Source organism: Schistocerca americana, chromosome 8 (genome assembly GCF_021461395.2).
Source record: "Schistocerca americana isolate TAMUIC-IGC-003095 chromosome 8, iqSchAmer2.1, whole genome shotgun sequence".
Lineage (NCBI taxonomy): Eukaryota > Metazoa > Arthropoda > Insecta > Orthoptera > Acrididae > Schistocerca > Schistocerca americana.
Genome location: NC_060126.1, coordinates 255,821,200 through 255,834,305, shown reverse-complemented (window position 1 = coordinate 255,834,305; position 13,106 = coordinate 255,821,200). Strand labels below are relative to the sequence as shown.

General features: G+C 43.9%; 1 protein-coding gene across 1 annotated transcript in view; it reads left to right on the top strand.

The window, feature by feature from the left end:
• LOC124545091 (alpha-tocopherol transfer protein-like) overlaps positions 1-13,106 on the top strand; it is a 50,638-nt gene that overhangs the window by 15,648 nt on the left and 21,884 nt on the right. Inside the window, exon 3 of the mRNA XM_047123903.1 lies at positions 8,916-9,075. Within this exon, the coding sequence (XP_046979859.1) occupies positions 8,916-9,075 (160 nt within the window). The remainder of the gene's footprint in view (positions 1-8,915; positions 9,076-13,106) is intronic.

Here is a 13,106-nt window from a genome sequence, read left to right as displayed (position 1 = left end):
CATTTATGATTTCAGAAATAGTGCCGTACTGGTTATGCCCCTACAAAATGCACAGTGTTGAGTATAGGTGATTTTTCTTTAGCTGCACAACCCAACTTTATGCTTGGGTTTTGCTACACCTTCCAAATTTTGCAGGCCTATACATACGCACGTTCGGTCTGGTAAATGAAACAGGGTGACCTTGTAGCAGTAGCTCCAGATTAACTAAGTTTTATTTATACGCTATAGAAATTGTACGTTATATATTGTTGTACTCTGGTCATACACCTATGATGAGTCTGTCTTGAACAACAATTTCGGTCTATCAGACAGCCTCCTCCATTTATAAAGAACTGTGACAAAGTCAAACACCTACAGCCGTCCTTATGATTTTATTTTATTTTTTTGCAACCAGTTTCAACACTTCAAAGCGCCATCTTCAGGCTGTTGTTGATGCGGTATGGGTTGACATGATCCCTGTATATATCACATCAATTGCCAGCATAGCATGATTCCCAGATAATGTGTCAGCACTCCAACCATCAACTGCCGACTGACTAGAGAAACATTCACATACCAAGCATTGTTGGACTTGAGAAACATTCAAATACCAAGTATTGTTGGCAGTTGATGGATAGAGTGCTGAAACATTATATACGTATCCAGTTATGCTGGCAACTGATGTGACATATATAGGCATCATATCAACCCATACCGCATCAACAACAGCCTGAAAATGGCGCACTGAAGCGTTGAAACTGGTTGCAACAAAATAAAATAAATTCGTAATGACTGCTGTAGGAGTTTTATTTTGTCACAATAGAAATAGGTCGTCTTCCTAAAGAACTCCTGCCAAAAAGATGGACATACAAAAACTTATAAAGTAGTCCTGCAAAAGCCATTTTGAGTGAGAGTTCACGTTAGTTTCAACTACTGTCGACTTCCGCAATTTATTTGAACAGGTATACTGATTCTGATACACCACGTGTTTTTACTGTTATGTTGGGTCGTCGCCGTGTAACGCGAGACGTGAGTGAACATATAGTTGCATGATGGGCAAGCGCATGTCGGTATAGGGCAAGGTACAGAGAGGGCTGGGTGATGTTCTGGAGGCTGTCCACATTGTTCAGTGTCACTACCGTCTGCAAAAGACTTGGAGGTGCTCGGTCATTGGGAGCATGTGGGAAACTTTCATGTGTGCAGTGATCCACATGCGACCTCTGTCACATCCATAGAGTGGATTGCCTTCATCACGTTTCTTCCGAAATGGTCTCTTATATCACTGTCTGATGTACTTTCTCAGTAAGTGTGCTGTTCTCGAGACTGCACTTTCAAGCGACTTATCTGTAGCGCCTGTAAATAATCTGCTTCCGTCACTGAACACAACTTTCCACCATCCATCCATGAAGTTGGGGTTGTCGCTACTATACACCAACAGAGGTGTGCTGCACCATGGAGAGTCGTGACCGAAGCTTTATAACGTAGCTGCCAGTAATTTATTTCTGAGGTCTCGACTTTCGGATTACAAAATTTGGCCTACTTTTATTGCGTTCGTCATAGGATTAGCAGCAACTGTTCATCTGATGTGGAAGTCCTGACGTGAATTTAGAAACCACTGAGGTTCGTAACCACAGCGATGAGCAAGTGCTCTTTCCTTGGGCCATCAGCTCGAACATCGATACACTAGCGACACCCAGGGCCCAATATCTTGGGCTGATGTTGGAAAGAATATACAAGCTCTCAAACGTCACCAATAGGGTTTCGCTGAACATCAGTTGCCTGCAACTGTGCTTGTCGAAGCTTTCCGGAAGCACCTGCAGTGCTTACTAACACCAGGTGTTCGAATGAAAGGGAAGATTTAAGTCCCGTCAAGGACGAGAACCCTATATACAGAGAACAAACGCGGAACAGGGAAGAATGAGGATTTAAATATGGCATGTCCTCTCCAAAGAAAGCAGCCTGGCTTATCGAAAAGCGATTTAGTGCAATCACTGAATATAATTGGATGAGAGACCAGAAAAAAATTGTTCGGTCATAATAAATTTTCCTCTTCTTCTCAGACTGTAAAGGAGTCACACTGCTTCATTGACACGATAAGTGCCACACAAACCAAATCCTCAGCGAAGAGGAAGTGATAAGATTGCAGAAACAAAGTGCAGTTTAATACATCCAACTCCAACTAAGCCGAATTTGGCTCTACACTCAGTACGTAAATTCTCTTATATGACTACCACGAGGATGGCCATACCGTACCACATTCGATACCGACGTCACTAATTCATGGTAATCCGACCACATAAATAAGACGAATGGTAGAGAGGAGGGCCACACGCCACTCAAGAACAGTGTTCACCACTATTAGAGTTCCATCCGAATCACCCTGTACATGAAATGATTCGCTTGCAAACATTAGATTGACAGTTCAATAAGCTGAAGCGAACGTCGCCAGCGAGAGAGGGCTGAACGGAAGAGGACCTAAAACTGACTTGTGATTGGAGATTGTTCTCAGACTATGGACAAATGCCAAGCATAAAGTCTTCACGAAACAAACTCTAATGTAAGGAAACAGTAGTTAATATCCTGTAGCAGATAGAAGCTGAAGTCTTTAACTTCCGATCAGTGAGAATTTTCGGTCTTTCTGTTCGGAACAAACTTGCAAACAGCCCTAACTCCTGAGAGAGAGATAAGTCAGGCATAGTTTGACTTAAGACATATTTTAAGTAGTTCCGCCGTCTGTCTCTGTATAGTATCCATTAGTAACAGAGGTGAAAATAGCAGCGCTTGCTCTGAGAAGTCGACGAACACGCACTGATACGTGAAATCATTATGACCACTGTCCACCGCCAGACTGAATGCCTGTTTGAAGCATTGGGGGCACGATATGGGTCAAGAAAATTATGTAAGCGAAACAGAGACGAATGGAGGATCATTCTAGCGACGACATGTCTGCAAATAGGGAAATCCACTAATATAACTGGCTTCACAAATGAAGGGGAGTTATGGCTGCACCAGGGAACAAGTATTTCAGAAACAGCGACGCCAATCGGCTCTTGCACATTACTGTGAGTATATATGAAAAGTGGTTGAAGGACTGTGAATCCATGATAAGGTGTCAAGCTGTTGAACGTTCCAGTTTCATCACACAATGTGGAAGTTGGGGGCTTGCGCACTCTGTAAAGTTGAATAGACGGAAATCTATGGCTGCCGTGATGACACGGTGTAAACTGCCTGGAGACAGTCCACTGGATAACTTACACTGAGGAGCCAAAGGAACTGGTACACCTGAATAATATCGTGTAGGGCCCACGCGAACACGCAGAACACGACGTGGCATGGACACGATTAATGTCTGAAGTAGTGCTGGACGACAATGACACAACGAATCCTGCTGGGCTGTCCATAAATCCGTAAGAGTGCGAAGGGGTGGAGATCTCTCCTGAACATCAGGTTGCAAGGCACCCAGATATGATCAGTAATGTTTATGTCTGAGGAGTTTGGTGGCCAGCAGAAGTGTTTAAACTCAGAAGAGAGTTCTTGAAGCCACTCTGTAGAAATCTGGGACATGAATGGACACAGATGATCAGATGACATGCTTACGTACGTGTCGCCTGTCAGAATCGTATCTAGACGCACCGGGGTCCCATATCTCCAACTGCACACGCCCCGCACCATAACAGAGCCTCCAAAATCTCGAATAGTGGCCTGCTGACATGCAGGGTCCATGGATTCATGAGATTATCTGCGTATCCGCACATATCCATCAGATCGATACAATCTGAAATGAGACTCGTCCGACCATGCAACATGTTCCCAGTCATCAACAGTCCATTGTCGGTGTTGACGGACCCAGGCGAGGCGTAAGGCTTTGAGTCATAGTCATCAAAGGCACATTAGTGGGCCTTCAGCTCCGATAGCCCATATCAATGATGTTGCGTTGGATGGTTCGCACTGTGACACTCGTTGATAGCCCAACATTGAGATTTGCTGCATTTCGCAGAAGGGTGGCACATCTGTCACTTTGAACGATTCTCTCCAGCCGTCGTTGGACCCGTTCTTATAGGATCTTTTTTGCGGCCGCAGTGATATCGGAGATTTGATGTTTTACTAGATTCCTAATATTCACGGTACACTCGTGAATTGGTCGTACAGGAAAATACCCCCTTCATTTCTACCACGGAGATGCTGTGTCCCATCGCTCGTGCAGCGAATATAACATCACGATCAAACTCAGTTAAACCTAGAAACCCTGCCATTGTAGCAGCAGTAACCTACCTCAACTGCGTCAGACACTTGCAGTCTTATACCGTATAGGCGTTGCCGACCGCAGCGCCGTATTCTGCCTGTTTATATATCGCTGTATGAGAATACGCATCGCTACACCCGTTTCATTGGTGTCAAACGCTTGCTAGATGTCGCATTGGATCCCTGTCTGTAGGAAAAAAAATCTCATGCCAGTCTTTAGCGGAGTCTTCTGATTGGTGGAGTATTCTATTGCGGGGGTTTTTTAGGAGCTGAGAGGAAAGGAGTAGAAGTACACGCTCGTTTATGGACAGCGGTACGATCGGGCCAATTACTGCACGCAGACCAACTGCTACATATTTTTGAGAATGCTTTATTAAGATGATGGTCAGTCACGTACCATATGTCCTTGCGGACATTGCCAAACCAATGTACCTCTGATTTTATTATGTTCAGATGCTCATAATTGGTAGTTCCTGTCACTTTGCTACTTGATGCCCACAATAATGTGTACAGGGAATGGTACAAACATGGAATACCTCTCTGTTTTTCGTTCAAAAAATTTCTCAGTTTTTCACTCAAAGCAAACAAAATGTCTATAGCACATACTTTGGGATATATTTTAATTCTTCCTATATTTTCGAATACATACTACGTTGGGAACATTCCTAAATTAGGATTAACACAAAGTTTGACATTCTTGGCTACTCAGATTATGGGGTACAAATATGGAATAGTCCATTTGTTTCAACTTTGTTAAGTTAAAACACTGAAGAAGAGAAATTTGTTAACATCGAGTATAGATTTAAGTGTCAGGAAGTCGTTTCTGAAAGTATTTGTATGGAGTGTAGCCATGTATGGAAGTAAAACGTGGACGATAAATATTTTAGACAAGAGAATAGAAGCTTTCGAAATGTGGTGCTACAGAAGAACGCTGAAGATTAGATGGGTAGATCATATAACTAATGAGGCGGTATTGGATAGAATTGGGGAGAAGAGAAGTTTGTGGCACAACTTGACTAGAAGGAGGGATCGGTTGGTAGGACATGTTCTGAGGCATCAAGGGATCACCAATTTAGTATTGGAGGGCAGCGTGGAGGGTAAAAATCGCAGAGGGAGACCAAGAGATGAATACACCAAGCAGATTCAGAAGGATATAGGTTGCAGTAGGTACTGGGAGATGAAGAAGCTTGCACAGGATAGAGTAGCATGGAGAGCTGCATCAAACCAATCTCTGGACTGAAGACCACTACAACAAGTTAAAACAAATAATGAGAAATCTTATGATTCACTATCAAAGAAAACACTGTAAAACATGATGAAAGAGTAGCAAAACACACGGAATATATCATTTTCAGTTATTAAATTCCTGACTAAGTAATTTCACTTGCAGACGTCCTCTGTCGTGGCATGCACATTCAGTGTGCGCCCACATTTCGCAGATTAGACACGTTACCCATTCTTCGCCTGCCTTGTCCTGCGAATATATACCTGAGCAAAAGAAATAATCGGCATCTTCATTAGTGGGTAAGCTGTTGCCTGGAACGCTGAGGGTGGACAAATCGTCTCTCACACTACATACATCAACCTCAGAATCAGATGATTCTTGGTTTTGGTGCCCTGTGCTTCTTTGTCTCCAGTTTATTTGTTGCTGTCGTTGATACTTCAAGACATCTCTGGCATGGACACGAGGTTAGGACTGCTGAAGGATCTGCTTTTCTTCCCCTGGTGCCTGGCCTCTTCTCTATTTGTGGAACGGGTGAGTTCTGCCAAGATGTAATTTCCAGTGTGGCAGACGACGTTCGTTCCTTGACTGCCACATTAGCCTTTCCACTTTTAGAAGCCACAGCTCCTGCAGATGGTTCATTGACTGGATCACTGGATGAATCACCAATCATTCCTTCATTGGCAACAATGAAATCTGCATCCGTGAAAATGTGAGGATTTAACGGGCATATTCCTGTCACCCTAGCTACCTCCCTTGTCTGGTATTTGAGGTAGGCCTTCCCAAACAGTTCGGCGATGTTCATGTTTGTTACTGGACCTGCAGTTTCCCTCATCAGTACGCGTACCTGCTCAGAGTAATGGGCTTTCAGAGGACTCATGAAAACTCTATCCAGTGGGTCCATCTTGTGGGAGGCATGAGGAGGAAGACACAGGATGCTGACATGGTCTTCGTGTGCGAGGTTTATAACATCCATATTTCTGGAGTGGCTATAACGCCCATCCAGAATCAGAAGTCATTTCTGAAGCAATACTTATAAATATCACAGTTTGTGACAGTGCAGTAGAAATGTGGAATACTAGGGTACAAATGTGGAATACTATTGTTTCATATTAGTGACACAGCCATCTTGAAATTGAGAAATGCAAATATAACCGAAAATTAAATTTAAATAGGCAACAAACACGACATTTACAACTTAATCTATTACACATCTTTTAAAAAGATATGCTAATATTTTATATCTTACGATAAGAATTAAACTGAAAAGCACCAACTTGCAACAATTATTCCTATTCATTAAACTGGCATCACTCACTAACAATGGCTGCCAATTGCAATACGAATTCATCCCAAAGAAGTCTACAGTTGCTGAACGTACTTTTCAAGCAGCTCACCAGAGTACAGCACATACAAGGTGAGAAACCATAGGATTTCAAATTATACCCCTGTTCCACATTTGTACATCTTCCTCTAATTATTGCTTTCTTTATTAAATATTTGAAATGATTGTAAGAAAATGGGGTTAAGTTGAACCAAGGCTTTTAATTCAGTAAACAGATTAGATCCCCTTTTTAATTATTGAGCCTTTAATTCTTTTGTAAGAACGAACACCCAGAACCAATTTACGAGGGCTATTCTATTCATATCTTTCAACCCGTTGTGCGAGAGAATCATATACGTACCTGAGTTCGTGGGGAGCGATCTGTCTCTTGGTTGATCCAGCCAGCTCAGGTCATTATAACAGCTGAAAGGCTTACTAGCTCGGTTGTCATCTAATGAGCTGCTGACTATGTGAACACTACTGCGGGCCACATGCGGTCCCTTCACGCTTGATGTCTTTCTCTATGGCGTTGGCATCTCGTTGCACAGAAACTGTCTGCAGCACAGGGCCAGAATCGTGCAACAGTACTTTGAGAAGCTTAATACTGAACTCACTTTCATATCTTTGGTACCAAATTCGGCTGGCCTGAACCATTTGGCTGGCCACTGTGGCCGAGCGGTTCTAGGCGCTTCGGTCCGGAACCGCGCTGCTGCTACGGTCGCAGGTTCGAATTCTGCCTCGGGCATTGATGTGTGTGATGTCCTCAGGTTAGTTAGGTTTAAGTAGTTCTAAGTCTAGGGGACTGATGACCTCAGATGTTAAGCCTCATAATGCTTAGAGCGATTTGAACCATTTTTTGAACCATTTGGAACTCGCCTGGGACGTTATCAGCTACCAGTGCCAGACCCACCTACAACCAGTCCGTAATTACAGGAATTGCGTTATCTTTTCGTAGACATTTGGTGAGGTCTACCTACCAAGTACTAGAGTCCATGCCGCATCCAAGCAGGATCGCTACAGTAGTGCGTTGAACAGATGGATCAATACACTGTTAAGGGGATGGTCATAATATTTTGACTCATTAGTGCATACTGGAGTTAGTCTGAAGATATATTGCTATCTCTGTCAGTTCAAATGGTTCAAATGGCTCTGAGCACTATGGGACTTAACATCTGTGGTCATCAGTCCCCTAGAACTCAGAACTACTGAAACCTAACTAACCTAAGGACATCACACACATCTATGCCCGAGGCAGGATTCGAACCTGCGACCGTAGCGGTCACGCGGTTCCAGACTGAAGCGTCTAGAACCGCACGGCCACACCGGCCGGCTATCTCTGTCAGTGTAACCACTTACTTCAATAAAAGTGTAATAACCGAGGCCTATAAAAGACATTTAATCCAGAATTTTCTCTAACTATTTAATCTAATAAAATGCTTGATTTCTCATCTCTCAAGACTCTCGTGGAAAACATCCCGATCGATCTCAGTTGTCCAACCCGAATTTTTTGTTAAGGTGCAGCATAAGCATAGCGATCAGCAACAGTCAAACAAGCGGGTCTCTACACGGTATTCGAAAAGACGTCTACCCCTACGTGAGTCCAGTGCGTCACGTCACTCGCTAGCAGACAGTGTTTTAAACAAGAGTGTGTTTTTAGTGAATGAGATAAAGTAGATATACCTCAGCAGTTTCATGCTGAGTACGTTCCTCATGCTGTATCCACAGAATGGCGCTTAGAATAATTATTGTTTATGCCCCTTGTCGGATGACGTAACAAGAAAACATCACATCTCTGGATGTGTTTTACTATTTTTTATTTACTTTTACTTTCATACCATACTACGGATTGCGCGGCCCCTCCCGGAGGAGGTTCGAGTCCTCCCTCGGGCATGGATGCGTGTGTTGTGTGTGTGTGTGTGTGTGTGTGTGTGTGTGTGTGTTTGTACTTAGCTTAGTTTAAGTAGTGAGTAAGTCTAGGGACCGATGACCTCAGCAGTTTGGTCCCTCAGGAATTAACACACATTTGAACATTTTTAATTTCATAGATTTTTAAATGTTCTTTGTTGATTCCATTGCATCAAAATTTTTATTTCAGTCCACTGCATAACTAGAAACTATGTTGTTTCGCACTATGATGGTGTTTCACAGACGACCAGTGGATCCTGACGTTCCTGCGCGGCTGCAAGTTCTCGCTGGAGAAGACTAAGCACAAGCTGGACATGTTCTACACGATGCGCTCCGCGCTGCCGGAGATATTTACCAACAGGGACCCCTTCTCGCCGATAGCCCAGAAGTATCTCAACTCTGCGTAAGTTGAAACATGGCTGCGCCAGTTAAGCTACGATGGTGACATTGCATGATTGGTTTTTGATTCCTTACCATGGTTTTGCCTTCTTATCGAATATCTGTCCCAGGACCGTAGGATGAACCTGTTTGTCAGACAGTGATCAACCAATCCTTACGTGAAAATGGCTATCATTGGCTTCTGACACAATAATCGCTGAGAGGCTGTTTTCACACCTAATTCGAATAATGCCAGGCTGTTTTACCATTTCCGCTTTAGAAGTACAGCACATAAACAGTTACATCGCGAAAAGCACACAACCAAAATTCACACAGATCGCAGATAGGGTTTCACATACGTGTTACGGTGGCAGATTGGTAACAGGAAATATAAATGCTACGAGAAATGATCAAAGATGCCACTGAATGTATACCGTCTAGCCAGGCTAATGTGGCCACCTGTCTCAAGGCGGAATAACCACCGTTTGCAGCGCGAGAAGTGTCCGTCCCTGGTTCAAATGTTCATTTACGGTCGCAGGCTCGAATCCTGCCTCGGGCATGGATGTATGTGATGTCCTTGGGTTAGTTAGGTTTAAGTAGTTCTAAGTTCTAGGGGACTGATGACCTCAGATGTTAAGTCTCATAGTGCTCAGAGCCATTTGAACCATTTTTTTGCGTGAAATTTTAAGAGACTTAACTGCTAAGATTATCAGTCCCTAAGCTTACACACTACGTAACCCAAATTATCCTAAGGACAAACACACACACCCATGCCCGAGGGAGGTCTCGAACCTCCGCCGGGATCAGCCGCACGGACTATGACTGCAGCGCCGTAGACCGCACGGCTAATCCCGCGCGGCCCGCCCCTGGTAGCTGAGTGGTCAGCGCGACGGAATGTCATGCCTAATGGCCCGGGTTCGATTCCCGGCTGGGTCAGAGATTTTCTCCGCTCAGTGGCTGGGTGTTGTATTGTCCTTATCATCATCATTTCATCCCCAGCGACACTCAAGTAGCCGAAGTGGCGTCAACTCGAAAGACTTGCACCCGGTGAACGGTCTACCCGACGGAAAGTCCTGCCCACATGGCACTCCCATAGCGCGAGAAGTGTGGGAAGAGAGTAAATGAGGCTCTGGAACGCACCGACAGAGATGTGGAGGCATGCCGATTCTAGTGCTGCGGGCAGTTGTGATAGGTTTGTCGGTTAAGGATCCGTGGTGGGAGCAGCCCAATGGAGGTGGTCCCACAGACTCTCGATTTGGTTTAAATCCGGGGAGTTAGAGGGCCAGGGGAGTACGGTAAACTCATCGTGGTGCTCTTCGAACCACGCACATACACTGCGAGCTGTGTGACACGTTGCGTTGTCTTGTTGGTAGATGCCATCGTGGCGAGGAAGAACAAACTGCATATAAGGGTAGACATGGTCCCGAAGGATAGATCCATTCTTGTGATGATCGATTGTGCCTTCCAGAATGACGAGATCACCCTGAAAATTCCACGAAAACATTCCCCAGACCATAAGGCTCCCCCCTACCGGCCTCGACCCTTCCCACGATTGTTGCAGAGAGACCGCCATCTGTCCGATGGAGCATAAAACTTGATTAATCCGAAAGGCCACCTGTCACCAGACAATGGACGTCCAGTTGCGGTATTCACGTGCAAATTCCAGCCTTCGTCGCTGGTGAACAGCAGTCAGCATGGTGCCAAGAACCAGGTGCTTGCTGCAGAGAGGCTCACACGCACCAACTTTCGGTGAACCGTCACTTAGGAGATACTATTGGTAGTCGCTTGGTCCATTTGGGTAATCAATTCCTCAACAGATGCACGTTTGCTAGCCCTTACACATCTCCACAGCCGTCATTCACTCCTGTCATCCACGATTTGTTAACCGATTTTTTCATGTTACAGAGGTGCTATTTATTACTTTAATTACTTTTATCATACGTCTTTCACAAACGGAACCATCATCTCCAGCATATAAGTGCTAAATCTATACTTTACTTAAAGACATTAAGATTCAGTCATTCAATCACCTTAGTGATGAATGAGACACTTTTTCTTCAGTCATCAGTCTGACTTGATGCAGCCCTCCACGAATTCCTCTCTAGTGTCAGCCTTTTCACTTCAGTGTACCAATTGCAACCTACATCCTCAGTTATTTGCTGGATGTATTCGTATTCCAATCTCAGCCTGCTTCTGCAGTTTTGTGATCTACAGCTGCCTCTAGCACCATCAAGCTATTACCTGATGTCTTAACAGGTATCCTATCATCCTGTCCCTTAGGTTACGTAAAGTATCCGAAAAGTGGACAATAGTCTTAGAGGCAGGCATTGCATTAGACAGACAGAGTTCTGTGTAGCCATTGAGAAAGTAGTGGTCTAACGCGTCACGTAACAAAGCTGTTGTCGTGCTTAGTACTGGCTGTCGGCTTCGCATTCGACGGCTAAATGGGCAAGCAAATGCATCGCGTCCAGTGTGCACACATTCGCTCTTGGAGATCATGCATGTCATCTTACGTTGACTAACACTAAACTGAGTATTTGATGTTCTAAGCTGTAGTTCACGCTCCAGACAGACACGGTAGACTGTTGCTATTGGCTGGTGTGCCGTGTGGTACCCTGTCCCTTAATTCCGGCCACTCCGCTGCCTTCATCTTTGCTCTCCTCTCTATATAACATCAGTTACAACCCACCCGCCACATCTTAGCCCGTGGATTCTGTTGAATCGTTTGCAAATTATTCCTTCATTCTGCCCTAGTCTCCTCTCTCTTCAGCTGGTGCTGCTCGAGTTTGGAATTCATTGATCGACGTGTTTTTTATTATTTTATTTTTGTCAAATATATTTCTTAACTCGAAATTTTTATTTGCTAAGATTGTCAAGGTCTACATGTAAGTTTATTCTTGCGTCCGCAGCATTTAGTTGTTGTGGTTGGATACTTAAATACACAAGCGTGTAACAGCAGCAAGATGAGAAGTGGCCTGTGGTCAATCATAAGAATGTGAATGACACAAGGCAATAGGGTTTCCGACACAGAAATTATTACGAAAAATGGCGGCATAATTATATGATGTTATCCTCATACTGAAGAAGGGATCAAAAAAAAAAATACATGCTAGTAGTCATTATCATCACTATCCAACAAACAAATGCACTGAAAACCATACGTTACTTCTTAAAATCACTAAAATTCTCTAAGGACTCATTCTTTCAGTGCCTCAGACCAAACTACTTTGATAACTTGTTTTTATAAATAATCTCTCATTTTACCAAGACTCTTGCCTTTTTCGATTTTATCACGACTACAAGTCGGGCCATCGTTATTTCACACATGATGGTATACAGAAATCTTGCGCAACACGGCCCGCTCTATCTGTTCACAAATATCAGGAGGTTTGCAGACAGCAGCGCTCACGTCGGTGCCGTCTCCAATAACTTCCTGTAGGGCTTCGATACACTTCCGCACTGGCATTTTGTGAACAAAATACCAGCCTACCAAGTATCAGCTTCATGGCTGGTTTCAGGGCTTTCTTGAAGACTGAACTTAACAGGCTTTCCTTAACGAGACGAACTTGACAAAGGTAAAGGTAATTTCAGCAGCACCCCAATGGAATGCCACAGGGCTGTTAATATTTACAGATACGTGGTGTTAAGGGTACAGGTGTTGATATTTTTATTGGTGACTGCGGGCAGTCTACTGAGCAACATTACATTAGTATTTATTTCATTTGCATACTGATTACTATAGCTATTAAGAGTAGCATGCTTTTATGTTGGTTAATGTCTCCAAGTGCATATGGTAAGAGCGAGTTATTAATGCTTATTTCCCCCTTAGCGGCAGGTCGGGTGTTGAAGTGTAGACGCAGAATGGTAGCCGTAGTCTATACTGATAGGCGTAGTCCACCTAGTGGTGCAATTACGGCCGTGCAGAAAACATCAGGCAGTAAAATATATGACACGTTTGCGAGAAGACTGTTAGACTCAGAAAAAAATAACCAATGCACTGAAGTAGGTACATGTTAAGGTACCAATAACCACAATATCTACCCTTACACCACTAAC